General features: G+C 45.8%; 1 protein-coding gene across 3 annotated transcripts in view; it reads left to right on the forward strand.

Moving 5' to 3' along the window:
• The window catches only part of THSD4 (thrombospondin type 1 domain containing 4), a 411,334-nt gene that overhangs the window by 264,065 nt on the left and 134,498 nt on the right, over positions 1–12,771 (forward strand). The window contains exon 1 of one of the 3 annotated variants that reach the window (XM_080980691.1): positions 5,430–5,765. The exons of the other annotated variants lie outside the window; for them this stretch is intronic. Within the exon in view, the coding sequence (XP_080836817.1) occupies positions 5,694–5,765 (72 nt within the window). The 5' untranslated portion in view covers positions 5,430–5,693. Of the gene's footprint in view, positions 1–5,429; positions 5,766–12,771 lie in introns of those variants that run through there. 3 annotated transcript variants of the gene reach the window in all.

Below are 12,771 nucleotides of genomic sequence, written 5' to 3' on the forward strand. Positions count from 1 at the left end.
CCTTTCCTTTTTTCTTTCTTTTTCTTTTTTTTAAGAGCATGAGTAATCCATTTGCTAAGCTACTCACCCTTGGATTTCCTGAAGTAAACTGAAACCTGATTGGGTTGAGACAAGGAAAGCCCATGTGGCTCCCTCCTCAGCCCTGTGCATTCTTGGGACTGTTGCACACGGTTGTCCACACCTGGCTATTTTGCCAAAGGGGGGGTGTTAATGAAATACAAATGGAGACCACGCAATGCAGGTTAAAGACGTTTAACTATTGAACCGCAGTGTGGCTTGTTTAAACTGTACTAATAAGTGCACAAGTCACACCCACCCACACCAACACCCCGTACTTTTTCTCTGTATAAGATGAGATTTTTTTACTCTAAAATAATGTTCAAAATCAGGGATTGTCTTATACATGGATATAAGAGGGTGCGGGCGATTCATTGCAGCTGCGAGCAGGAAGTTGTCAGCAGCGATTTTGGTGGGTGATTGGTGGCTGTGGCAAGGGCTGCTGTGGATTGGCTTCCACTGCAGCAATTATGCGTGTGCTTGCCGGCTGCTGGTGGCAATCGGGCAGACGCTTTGTGGCTTTATTGATGCGTGCAATTGTCAGCTTTTGTCAGTCTGGTGAGTGATTTTTGGCACCCCCCCCCAAAGCTAAAGAACTCTGTGCCATCTCCCCTCATTTTCTTAAATTGGAGTGCCCTAAAATAGTCTTATACATGGGGGCGTCTTATACACAGAAAAATATGGTATATCACACCAATATGGATCGTGACCTCATTCTATTATGCTGGGTTCCTCGGGGTCTATTAGTGTCTTTCGGTGACCTCATAAAATATTGTGGTTTTCAGTTCCATCTGCATCACTTCCTCCAGGCCGGGCTACACGTCATGCCTGCTGCCAACTCTCCCCCCCCCCTTCTTCCCATCAAGAGCTGTGTTTTGCACCACATGGTGCCATGCTGTCCACTTCCTCCCCTTCCACAATCCTGTTAGATTCATAGCGTTTGAAGGGGACCCCGAGGGCCAGCTAGTTCAGTGCCTTGCAGCGCATGAATCCCTGGCAGGTGCCCCCCTCCTTTCCCAAGTAGCCCATTCCACTATCAAACAGCTCTTATTTTCAGAAGGTGCTTCCTAATATTTAGTCGGAATCTCCTTTCTAGCAACTTGAAACCATTGGTTTGGGTCCTTTCCTCTGAAGCAGGAGAAAACAAGCTTGCTCATCATCCATGTGGCAGCCCTTCAGGTGTTTGAAGATGGCTGCCTTATCCCCTCTCAGTCTCCTCTTCTCCAGGCAAAGCATACTCAACTCCCTCAGCCATTCCTCATAAAGCTTGGTTTCCAGTAGATAGATATATGGTCTAGTATTATAAATCTGTGTTTTACTGTTGTATCAATGTGTACTTTTAGTAATTGTCGGTTGCTATAAAATGTTAGAATGGCCTGTTGCTTGCATATAAAGATTATGTTCTAAGGGTAAAAAGAAGTCCTTGGGAGGTTGTGGACTCTCCTTCCTTGGAGGTTTTTAAGCAGAGGTTGGATGCACATCTGTCAGGGATGCTTTAGCTGTTGATTCCTGCATTGCAGGGGGTTGGACTAGATGACCCTCAAAGGTATCTTCCAACTCTACAATTCTAGGATTCTATGTTCCAGCTGCTGCAAATCACTGGTTTCCCACAGGCATCTGGTCGGCCATCATAAGAACAGGTAGATGGGCCATTGGCTTGATCTAGGAGGCTTTTATTATGATCTTAAGAAGAGGTGGGTGAATTTGTCAATTTTGATTTCTTTCAGCCCCCCCCCCCCCCATTTTAAGTTCAGTTCTTCACAGTACCACATTGGCTTGTGATATTTTTAAAGCCCTCAAAAAATTTATCAGCATTTTAGTGTGAGTTTCTCATAATATGCAGATTATTGTATGCAATTTCACCTAATAAATGCATTTTGGCAAAACAGTTCCCCCTTATGTAGCACATTTTTGCTTGCTGTTCTTAATAATACATGCATTTATAAGTTCATAGTATATTTTTTAAAAAAATAGTATTTATTAAGGTTTTAAGTTTACAAAAAGGCAAAAGAAAACAGAAAAAACACCAAATTAAACAATAGCAAAACAACACATCACAATAAAAAACAGAAAAATAAGAACACTTAAAAACAACAAAAAGAAAAAAAGACAAATCGAACCTTCCCATAACTTATCTTTCAATTGCTTGTTTCCCTGACCTCCTCACACCTCCCTTTTTTGTATTCTAAGTCAATTATCCATTTCAGCAAATCCTTTCCCTCTCTTCAAAATTCTTATCCTGAAAATTTATCTTGATCTTAATATAGGTTTACTTTCCTTCTTTTCACCAATTAACAGTCTATTTTTCTTAAGTCTTTGATACATTTTTGCTAAAATCACATAGATTCATTCCAACATCATTCTAACATTCATTAATTTTACAATGTTTCCGTAAATAGTCTTTAAATTTCTTCCAATCTTCCTCCACCGACTCTTCTCCCTGGTCTCGGATTCTGCCAGTCATTTCCGCCAGTTCCATATAGTCTATCACCTTCATCTGCCATTCTTCCAGAGTGGGTAGATCTTGCGTCTTCCAATACTTTGCAATAAGTATTCTTGCTGCTGTTGTGGCATACATAAAGAAAGTTCTGTCCTTCTTTGGCACCAATTGGCCGACCATGCCCAGGAGAAAGGCCTCTGGTTTCTTCAGAAAGGTATATTTAAATACCTTTTTCATTTCATTATAGATCATCTCCCAGAAAGCCTTAATCCTTGGGCATGTCCACCAAAAGTGAAAGAATGTACCTTCCGTCTCTTTACATTTCCAGCATTTATTATCGGGCAAGTGATAAATTTTCGCAAGCTTGACTGGTGTCATGTACCACCTGTATATCATTTTCATTATATTCTCTCTTAAGGCATTACATGTCGTGAACTTCATACCTGTGGTCCATAACTGTTCCCAGTCAGCCATGATAATGTTATGTCCAACATCTTGTGCCCATCTAATCATAACAGATTTCACCGTTTCATCTTGAGTATTCCATTTCAACAGCAAATTATACATTCTTGACAAATTCTTAGTTTTGGGGTCTAACAGTTCTGTTTCCAATTTTGATTTTTCCACCTGGAAGCCAATTTTTTAATCCAAATTATATGCCTCCATTATCTGATAATAATGAAGCCAATCTCGCACTCTATTTCGTATAAATCTTTCGCCTTTTACTATAAGTTCATAGTGTATGGGGGGTTTGTACACATTCCTTGGCTGGAGAAGTGCCTTGCAACAGTTGGAGAAGTGCAGATGTTAAAGAATGGTTGTGTTTCAGTTTGTGTATTGTTTTGGAATTAGGTTGGTTTGCCTTTAAATGCAAATTGAATCAATAAATGCAGCAATATGGTCATTTAGCTTTTGCACTGAAGGCGTGGGTCCCCATCTTACCCTGCCTCTTCCAATGCTAGTATGGCAAGACTTTCTCACACATCAGAATCTATAAGCATATTGAACCACTTATAGGTGCATACAGTGTAATGCTGTGTCCACAGACCTCAAGAGACCAAAGGTTGGGCATCTGCCCTCAGAGGTTCACTCTAATGTACTGCAGACAATAAAAGGAAATAATTCTGGTGGGTCAAAAATGAAGCATGTGAGTGCTCGCTTTGGCAGCACATATACTAAAAATGAAGCACATTAAAACATCCCGTTTTAGTTACATCCCGTTTGGATCACTGTAGCATGCTCTACATGGGGCTGCCTTTGAAAAGGGGTCAGAAATTTCAGCTGTCTCAAAGGGCTGCAGTGGGGTTGTTAACCAGGGCTGGTTATAGGGAGAAGACAACTCCCTTGGTACAACAGCTCCATGGGCTACCAGTCTATTTCCAGGCACAAATCAAAGTGCTAGTTCTCACCTGTGAAGTCCTACATGGCTTAGATCTAAGCTATTGGAAAGACGTGTTCCTTCCTATGAACCTGCCAGGGTTTGAGTTCTTCAGGGGAGGCCCTCCACCCTTCCAGGTACGCTTGGTGGGGATGTGGGAGAGGGCCTTCTTGGTGGATGCTCCCAGACTTTGGAACTCCCTCCCTAGGGAAGCCACACCTTGTTGTCATTTTGCTGTACTCTTTCCAAGCACAGCTCTGTGCTTTAAAGGTCCCTGTCTGAGCGCCCCCTCCTCGTGAGGTACCTCACGTACAGCTAGCAGAAGAAGGGTGGTAGTAAGGGAGTTTGTTGTCTTTTCTGTTCCATTGGCCCTGGGGAAGATGAGGAACTGGCTGTTCTTTTTCTATTATTATTGAAATTTTATAACACAGTTGAACAAATCAGCAATGGTATGAATACACATCAGACAATAGTCAGCCAGTGCAGCACAGTGGGTAGACCTGGGAGACCAGGGTACAAATCCAGTGTTGCTGCTGCTTTTGCTTGTTGCTTGGTATAGTCTAATTGGTTATTCAGCATTGTGCTGTGTTATGTAGCTTGCTTGCTGTTTTAAGCCGTATGTTACCCACCTTGAGAGTGCATGGTGAAGAGTGGAGAGAAATCCATATCAATAAATAAAAGGGAGCTGGGCACTTGGGGTTGGTGGCCCCATCAGATGCTGAGATCCCCACAACTTATAGGTGCTGACATTGACCCTACTGGCTTTCTTAGCCCCTGTGTAGAGTATGTGCTAATGTTACCAACAAGCAACTGGGAATATGGGGCTTATGGGGCTGTTGCAGAACTGCTGTCCATCATGTGGTTATAGCCTTGGTCAGTGGCTGGCTTGGGCCAGTTCAAGAAGGGAGTGGATGTGGTAGGCCTCAATCTGTTCCCCACCCTGCCCAAGTTCATTACTGCCAAGTTCCAATTCCACATCTGTCTTTTTATTATGGAGTTGGCAGTTGGGACAAGTGGAAGCTGGGCAAGATATTGCACAGGAGCTGCTAACTGATGACTCTCCTAAGCTGTCTGCTTGGGATGCAAAACCATTGACGCAGGTATATATCTTGCAGCATTTAGTATTACTGTAGAGAAATGTTAGGTTTTCAGGGTATCTGTAAACTGGGGTTTTCTGCATTTCCTCTCAATAAGTTATACTTGATTATTTCCTAGAAATGTTGGGGAGGGGAGATAGCAAGGAATTGGAGCAGTGGCAGCTGCTTGAAAAGCTTTCACTGTTTAATTGTCCAGAGGCACCTTCAGCCTCCAATCCTCCAGTCATGCCTGCCTAACTTAATAAGGCACTGGTGAGATTCCTTTTGCAGGGGTGGGGGAGTTACTGTAGCTTCTTAAAAGTTTTATAAATCGGAGCAGATGCCAGACTTGTTGTTGCCCATTTCCTGGTGCCTCCCCTTCTTAATACTAAGTGTGTGTGTGTGCGCGTGCACACACACACACACACACACACGCACACTCACTCACTCACACACCCACAACCCAACCCCTTTCCTTAGCTCACTGCCGCTATGAGCCCCCTCCCCAAGCAGAGAGAAGTCATTACATGAAAAGATCAGCTTACCACTTGTCTTCAGAGCAGAGTGGCTGAGCTCAGAAGCTCCCGGTAGTTAGCAGAGTGAGTGAGGCAGCAAAGAGAGACATGCACTGAGCAATAGCGCAGGACCAGGATAAACTTTGGAGAGACCAGTCCATCTGTTAGCTGTTAGTGCTTGACGAAAAGGGATCCCAACCCTGTGAGACTTGTCAGGTTTGGTTATCATGTTTTCCAGCTACCTGCTATTGACATTGCTTCACTTTCAAGCTGTGAGGCTAGCGAGACCTGAAGAAGAGGTAAGCTGAGTGTAACACTTTGTTAGAAATCATCTCTGTTCTCGGGGTCCTTCTTCTGTCCCACCTTGTCCTGTCAAAAAGACAGCAGGCTGCTTTGCATGGTGTCCGTGCTACATGCCATCAGTGCAAAGGAAGGGACAGGGCCAGCTGCCAAAAAGTTAGTTCACCTTGCTTTGTTTGAGGAAGAGGTGTGTTGTGTTTTCTGCTTTGCAGAACAGTAGGAATAACTTTAAATGCTGGACAGTTTGCAACACTCTGTGAAAGTTGTGCACTTAGAGGGTTCTGTAGGAAGAAGTGTGTGTGATGGAAGTTGCTGATGACTACTTTTTGTTAGCTTGTTTTGGGGAAATATCCCAACCCTTCTAGTTATGAGCATGTCCTTGCCACATGTTTTGAGAAGTCTTGGATTCACTAGCAAAGGAATTGTGAAAGCTGCCTGTGTTTTGGAATGCATGTTTGTGGTTTTATATAAAATGTGTTTGGTTACATTCATATTGAAATGAATATCTGAAGTTGGATTCTTGTTACTTTTGATAGTTACTGTTACTGTTGTTGATTGTTACGGTTTCTTATGGAAGTTGTAATCCTACATACCTGGAAGTAAGTTCTCTTGTACTCAGCAGGACTTACTTTTGAGTAGACATGCTGTGATTTATTTAAGACAACATGATTTGAAATCATTGGGGCGTCCTTCTTTGTGTTTAATATCCAAGCTTTCCATGTCAAATGTTCTCGTACTTAAATGAAAAATCTCAGAGATCTAGTACATGGATTTGGAAAACCACACGCCACAAAAAATGGTTCGATTATTCTAAGTACTACCATGAAAATGCTGGTTGTAGTTGTCCAATTAAAGTACACATTTATGTCTGCTTATAATGACCAGTGGATAGAAGTCGTCTTGTGTGCAGAAAAACTAGTGAAAAAGTGTCAGTCTTGGGAGGAACAGAGACTCTGTTTTCAAGCTCTGCCTTTTGTTAGTCTTGTCAGACATTTCCAGCAGCTTTATAGGCTCCTCTCAGCTACTTTCACTGCTGCTGGAGTGAGCTGAGCTTACATCTGTGCCTCCGGCAGCTGGCTTGAGGCTGAAGATCACTTTCACTCCTAGCCATATACTGTGTGCCTGTGGAGGAGATGCAGGGTGAATCAGTCCAGCAATTTCTGAAACCAGAGCTTTATTTGGAAGTCCTTCTGGGTTGGCAATTGCCTTGGCTGATGTACCAGTAATTAAATATAAATGCATAGGTCGCCTGGGAGCAGAGTCTGAACTAATTTCGAGTACATAGAAGTTCATGATGCCAGGAGGTTACCCATTGCCTCGGGATTGCTCTTAAAGAGCTTTAAACTTATTGCACTGGTTTTTTTCTTACTGAACTTGTAGATGGACATGGAACAAAGGAAGCTGCCTGATGCTGAATCAAGTGGCTCTCTTGTCTACCTCATTATAGTCCACATTGATCAAAAGTGGCTCTCCAGGATTTCACATGGGGTCTCTCCCAGAAATACTGAGGAATGAATCTGGAACCTTCTGCATGCAAAGCAGATGCTCTACCACTGAGCTGTGGCTTTATCCCACAAGAGCACTATGTGATTTATACCGTAACAGCCATGGGTGACAAACAGTGAAATATGACTGACATAAGAACATGGGAAGCAGCCTTTATCAGTGTCAGGTCATTGATCCAGGTGCCTCATTATTGCATACACTGACTGCAGCATCTTTTCAGGGTTCCAGGGTGTGTGTGTCTTTCTCAGCCCTCACCCTGGAGATACCAGGGGTTTTGCATGAGAAGCATGTGCTCTATGACTTAGCTGGAGCCCCCCCCCCCGACTTACCTTGCCCTGGCTAGAGAGAGACTGTGGCTGCTCATATGGAAAGTATTTCTGTCACCGCAGAGCACACATGTGGTCTTGAGAAAACCATATAAAGCTCAAATCCAGAACGGCAGAGCAGAGTTGGGCTGCCAGTTCCCCTTATTATCCGTTAAAGCGAGGACTGTGCTCTTACCTGGAAATGAATTGCCAGAGGAGGAGGTGCAACATGGAATGTTTTCACACTGGAAACCGGCTGCCACATGCTTTAGACTTTCCCCAGTCCATTTAGCTCTCTGGCCCCAGAGCATGCAGAATGTGAAAACAGGCTCTGCTTTATTGTCTCTGAAATAGGGGCGGGGGCGGGAGGGGGGAGCAGAATCTGCTTTGCTTTAAAAAAGAAAAGAAAGTAAACATACCTATGATAAAAGTCGCAGAAAAGCTAAGGCATTGCTTGAATGGAAGGCGAGAGTGCATTTTGTGAACATTTGTGTCTCCCATCCTACCCACAAAACATGCCTCTCCTGTTGGGGATTCAATTTATTGATTTTATTTATTTAGAGCGTTTCTATCCCACTCTTCGGCCCAAAGGGATCTCAGAGCAGCTTTCATACAACCAACTATAGCAAGACAGTCCCTGCCTGCAGGCTTACAGTCCAATAAAACACCCCCCCCCAACACAGAAGGGGAAAGGGACAGGCAGAGAAGAGGGAGGGGGACACCTCAGTTCTTCTTATAATGAGCAGCTGGCACAGTTCAGAGATAGGTGATGCCTGATGCAGCTGGTCTTTCAGCAAAGCTGGTGGCGTGAACCCTTCTTGCCATATCTCCCACCGAGGCACTCCGATGAAATGGCTGCCCCCAGGGGACAGGGGAGGAAGAGGAGGCCTGAGGGAGCTGTCCCTTCACAGCAGAGCAGATATTGTTGGTACCCTTTAGTGAATGGATGTGGAAATGAGAACATAAGAAGAGCCTGCTGGATCAAGCCCATCTAGTCCAGCATCCTGTTCTCACAGTGGCCAACCATGACTATATCTGCTATAGCATAACTATCATGGCTCATGAGCATCAGTAGCCACCTCCTCCTCCTCCTTGAATTTGCCAATCCTCTTTTAAAGCCATCCAAGTAGGTGGTCACCTCTGCCCTAGGTTAGCAGTCTTTGCAAGTTGTGTGTGTGCCTGAGGGGTGATGAGGACAAGAGGGAGCACATCCTCGTTGTCAAGGCCACCCAGCCAATCTGCACTCGGTGAAACTGGATCTTTCACACCAACCCAGTCAGCCAGTCACACACAACTAGCCAGCTGGAGCAGAGTTAGGGGGGAAATCTCGGTGCCTGGTGGCAGCAGGCTGTGGAGCTGCCACAACATGGAAAGACACCCACCAGCAATGTGCAGGGATCACTTAAGACTCTGCACTTAATGCTCTTAATGGTCACAGAGGGGCAGGGATTTAAGTGCTAATGTGTGTAACTTTGTTTACTTCAAATATGATTATGCCTTCCTCTTTAATTGATTTCAAAATGGGGCAAACGATCCCTGCTGCATTTGGGGACCCTGCTGCTCATTTTGCTGAGTGCAGCTCTGGACCTCTGCCCCAAAGTCCTTTCCTGGTGGTGCCACCTGAGCATCAGAGATGTGGTTCCCTCTTTCCCTCTGTACCAGCACTCAGGACAATGGGAAGTTTTCTATATTTGCTTGAACTTTTTATTTTCCAGCTTTGAATGTATATGAATGCTGTGTATGGGGTGTTAGGGGAAGGGTAGTACCTCTGGTGGGGACATGTGCTCTTTCTAGGGTCGTTTCCCCACCTTTGGTCCCCACCCTGCATTTAGCTCTCACCTGTGGCTCCTAGGAGCTGTCATCATGTGACAGCAGCCACACCCCAGGAAATGGCTTCCACTGACCAGCTACAGTAGGTAAGGTGAGGGTAGGGTGGCTGATGGGTCTCAAACCCTTAGTGAGTTATGGTCTTCCCCTGCTTGCAAAGACAGGCTCCAGCGGATGGAGCAGGTAAGACCAAGAATGGGTCAGACAGTCAAGAAGGCTGTTTCTGCCCGTGCTGTGGAGGGAAGTGAGGGGAAGATGGGGCTCGTCAACCTGGGAATGTAGCCCATCTAGAAGAAGGAAAACCCTGGTTCTAAACGTCTGCTGCTTTGCAGGCATGGGTGCCAACTTGAAAAAATATTGGGGAGGGGGGCAGGTAACCTCTGCTCCACATAATCAGTCACAAGATGCAGTGCAATACACCATCTGAATAGCAATGCCCATCAACTTTGGGGTGCTTGTGGGATATCTTTGGGAGAAGAAAAAGCTACACAAATTGAGAGTGTATGCAAAACACATCAAAATATGTACATACACACAAACCAGAGCCAGCAGAAAACATAAATAAAAAGTAAATAAAAACTTCACTTCACAGAGTTAAAAAAAATCACTGCAATTTCCTGAGAAAACATCACAGAAACATCCCTGTTGGGGCAGGGAATTCCACAGCCTGGGTGTCAAACTTGAGAAGTCCTGGTTCTTTTGTCATTGCTAGCTGAGCTTCTGAAGACAGCCGGATGTGGAGCAAGGCATCTGCTGATGCACGCAGTGTGTAGGCAAGTCCACACGGGATGGTGGTCCTTCAATTCACCTTATTCCAAACTCTTCACTCTGAGTGATGTTGTCACATAGTCAGATCTGATTGGCTAGAGGGCGCTGTCAGGTGATCGTGCCAATGGCACTTAAGCAGCAGCAAAAGAGAACAATGGTTGTGAACAGGTGTGAAAAATGTGCAAAGCAGAAGGTGAGGAAGTTGTTGGCTTTGATCTCCAGATCTTCTCAGTGCCAAATTTTACAAGCTAAATCAAATGCCATAAAAACTTGTGAAATCTCAATAACTGTGAAATATCTACCGTATTTTTCGCCCTATAGGACGCACTGGCCCATAGGACGCACCTAGTTTTTTGGGGGGGAAATCAAGGAAAATTTTTTTATTTTCCCCCCAGGTTTGCGCAGCCATCCCCAAGCTAGAAGAGGGAGATGGAGCGCTCCATCTCCCTCTTCTGCCTTCAGGGACAGCCTCTCTAGCCTACGTGGGGCAGCGGCTTGCCCCGCTGTCCCCCGAGCTTGTGGGGCTGGTGATGGGGAGAAGCAAGCTTGCTTCTCCCCCCCCCCGCCAGCCTCCAGACCAGGTCCGGGAATAGCGGGGTGGCGGCGCTCTGCCTCCCCGCTATCCCCCGAGCTTGTGGGGCTGGTGTGGGGGGGGGGGAGAAGCAAGCTTGCTTCTCCCCCCCGCCAGCCTCCAGATCAGGTCTGGGAATAGCGGGGTGACGGTGCTCCGCCTCCCCGCTATCCCCCGAGCTTGTGGGGCTGGCGGGGGAGAGAGAAGCAAGCTTGCTTCTCCCCCCCCGCCGGCCTCCAGACCAGGTCGGGGAATAGCAGGGTGGCAGAGCTGCGCCTCCCCGCTGTCCCCCAAGCTTGTGGGCTGCAGGCTACTGCCCTCAAGCCTTGCAAGCCTGCGGGACCTCCCGCCGGGCTTGCAAAGCTTGCGGATAGCTTCCTGAAGCCTGGAGAGCAAGAGGGGTCGGTGCGCACTGACCCCTCTCGCTCTCCAGGCTTCAGCGAAAGCCTGCATTCGCCCCATAGGACGCACACACATTTCCCCTTCATTTTTGGAGGGGAAAAAGTGCGTCCTATAGGGCGAAAAATACGGTACTTGCATGTTATGATGTCCTAAAATAGAGCAATGTTTAAGGCTGTGGTGTGGTGTTTTTTTTTACAAGAACCCAAACTGTTGTTATTAGTATTTCCTATTAAGTCAACATCATACAAGCTGCATTAGTTACATATGTTCTGTGGCAGTACTTTACTGTCTATTTTTAGAAATATCATCCCTAACACACCTTCAAGACAGCTCACTTTAGATCAAATGAAATTTCCCTCCTTTCCTAGAGTCTTATAATATTAAAAGGAAGGCTGGGGAGTTTCAGGTGCTGAGGTGCCCAGGTACGCAGGCAAATGATTTCCCCAGAATCTGAAACAGTTGTCTATCCCTGTGCACAAATGACACCTTGAAATTTTATACCAACCCCCAGGAATTTAAAATATTTTCCCCAAGCCCTGCTGAAAGCAAGGCACATTTTTGCGAAAATGCCAAAATAATTGACCAACTCTTTCCCCCATTGTGGAAACGATATGCATCTTATTCAAACAGCTCTTTAAAAAGATGGTGTTTGTGATTTTCCCCTCTATCAACCTGGAAATGCTTTTTTTGCCATGAAGCTCTCAGATACCATGGGACATAATGAGACACACAAATGGCTTTCAAGCCTCACAATACATGTTAATTAGATGTTCTTGTGAAACTCTGGTCTACCATTTCTATTAAAAAACCTCACCCCCCCCCCTCAGCACGTTGGCTGTAGAATGATTTTGGCTCATTCCTATGTGGAGCACTCTTTTGGCAAGTTGTTCTTCTGAGTGTGCGCAGCTCTGTCTGGGAGAGACAAGTGTGCCAGTGGAATTATTCTGCATCTCCACCAGAAAGCCATCAGGAAATGGACCTGGCTCATTATTTGCTGAGTAACTGTGTGACCTTTTGGCTGTTAGCATCAGGACACCCACCCTTCCTTTCGGGTTCTCTGCTGTAGCTGGATTACGGGCTATGCTTCCTGGCAGAGGCAGTGCATTGTGCCAAAGATTGGGGAGGGGGGCAGAGGCGCATTGTGCGTGTGACGTCGGGAGGAGGCGCGGCATCGGGAGGCTGCTTTGCCCAGTACCATGTAGCTTCAATGGTAATGGCTTCTCTCTAGCGCTCAGGAGGAGCCTGCCTCGGATTCTGCACTGCACTCAGCTCAGCAGTTTGGCCTCCTCTGCCCCAATAATATTGGAGGGGGGGGTTGGAGCCCCCTGCTAATATTGAAGGGGCTGACAACGCTTCCACCCCCTAGAATTGGTGTGGCTGTTTCCCGGGTTGTGGGACAATGCTCTTTTGAATCACTGAATTCAACAGTGATAGCATGCTGTGGTGGTTAGAGACTTGGACCTGGGAGTCTGGGGTTCTAGCCTCCACTCAGCCATGAAGCTCCCTGGGCCAGTCACCATTTCTTAGCCTAACCTACCTCACAGGGTTGTTGTGGAGATTAAATGAAGAGGGGGGAGAACCATGTGTGACACCTTGGAAAAGGAGGTGGGATATAAACGCAACAAA

The sequence above is a fragment of the Podarcis pityusensis genome, assembly GCF_964106645.2.
Source record: "Podarcis pityusensis genome assembly, chromosome: 14".
Classification (NCBI taxonomy): domain Eukaryota; kingdom Metazoa; phylum Chordata; class Lepidosauria; order Squamata; family Lacertidae; genus Podarcis; species Podarcis pityusensis.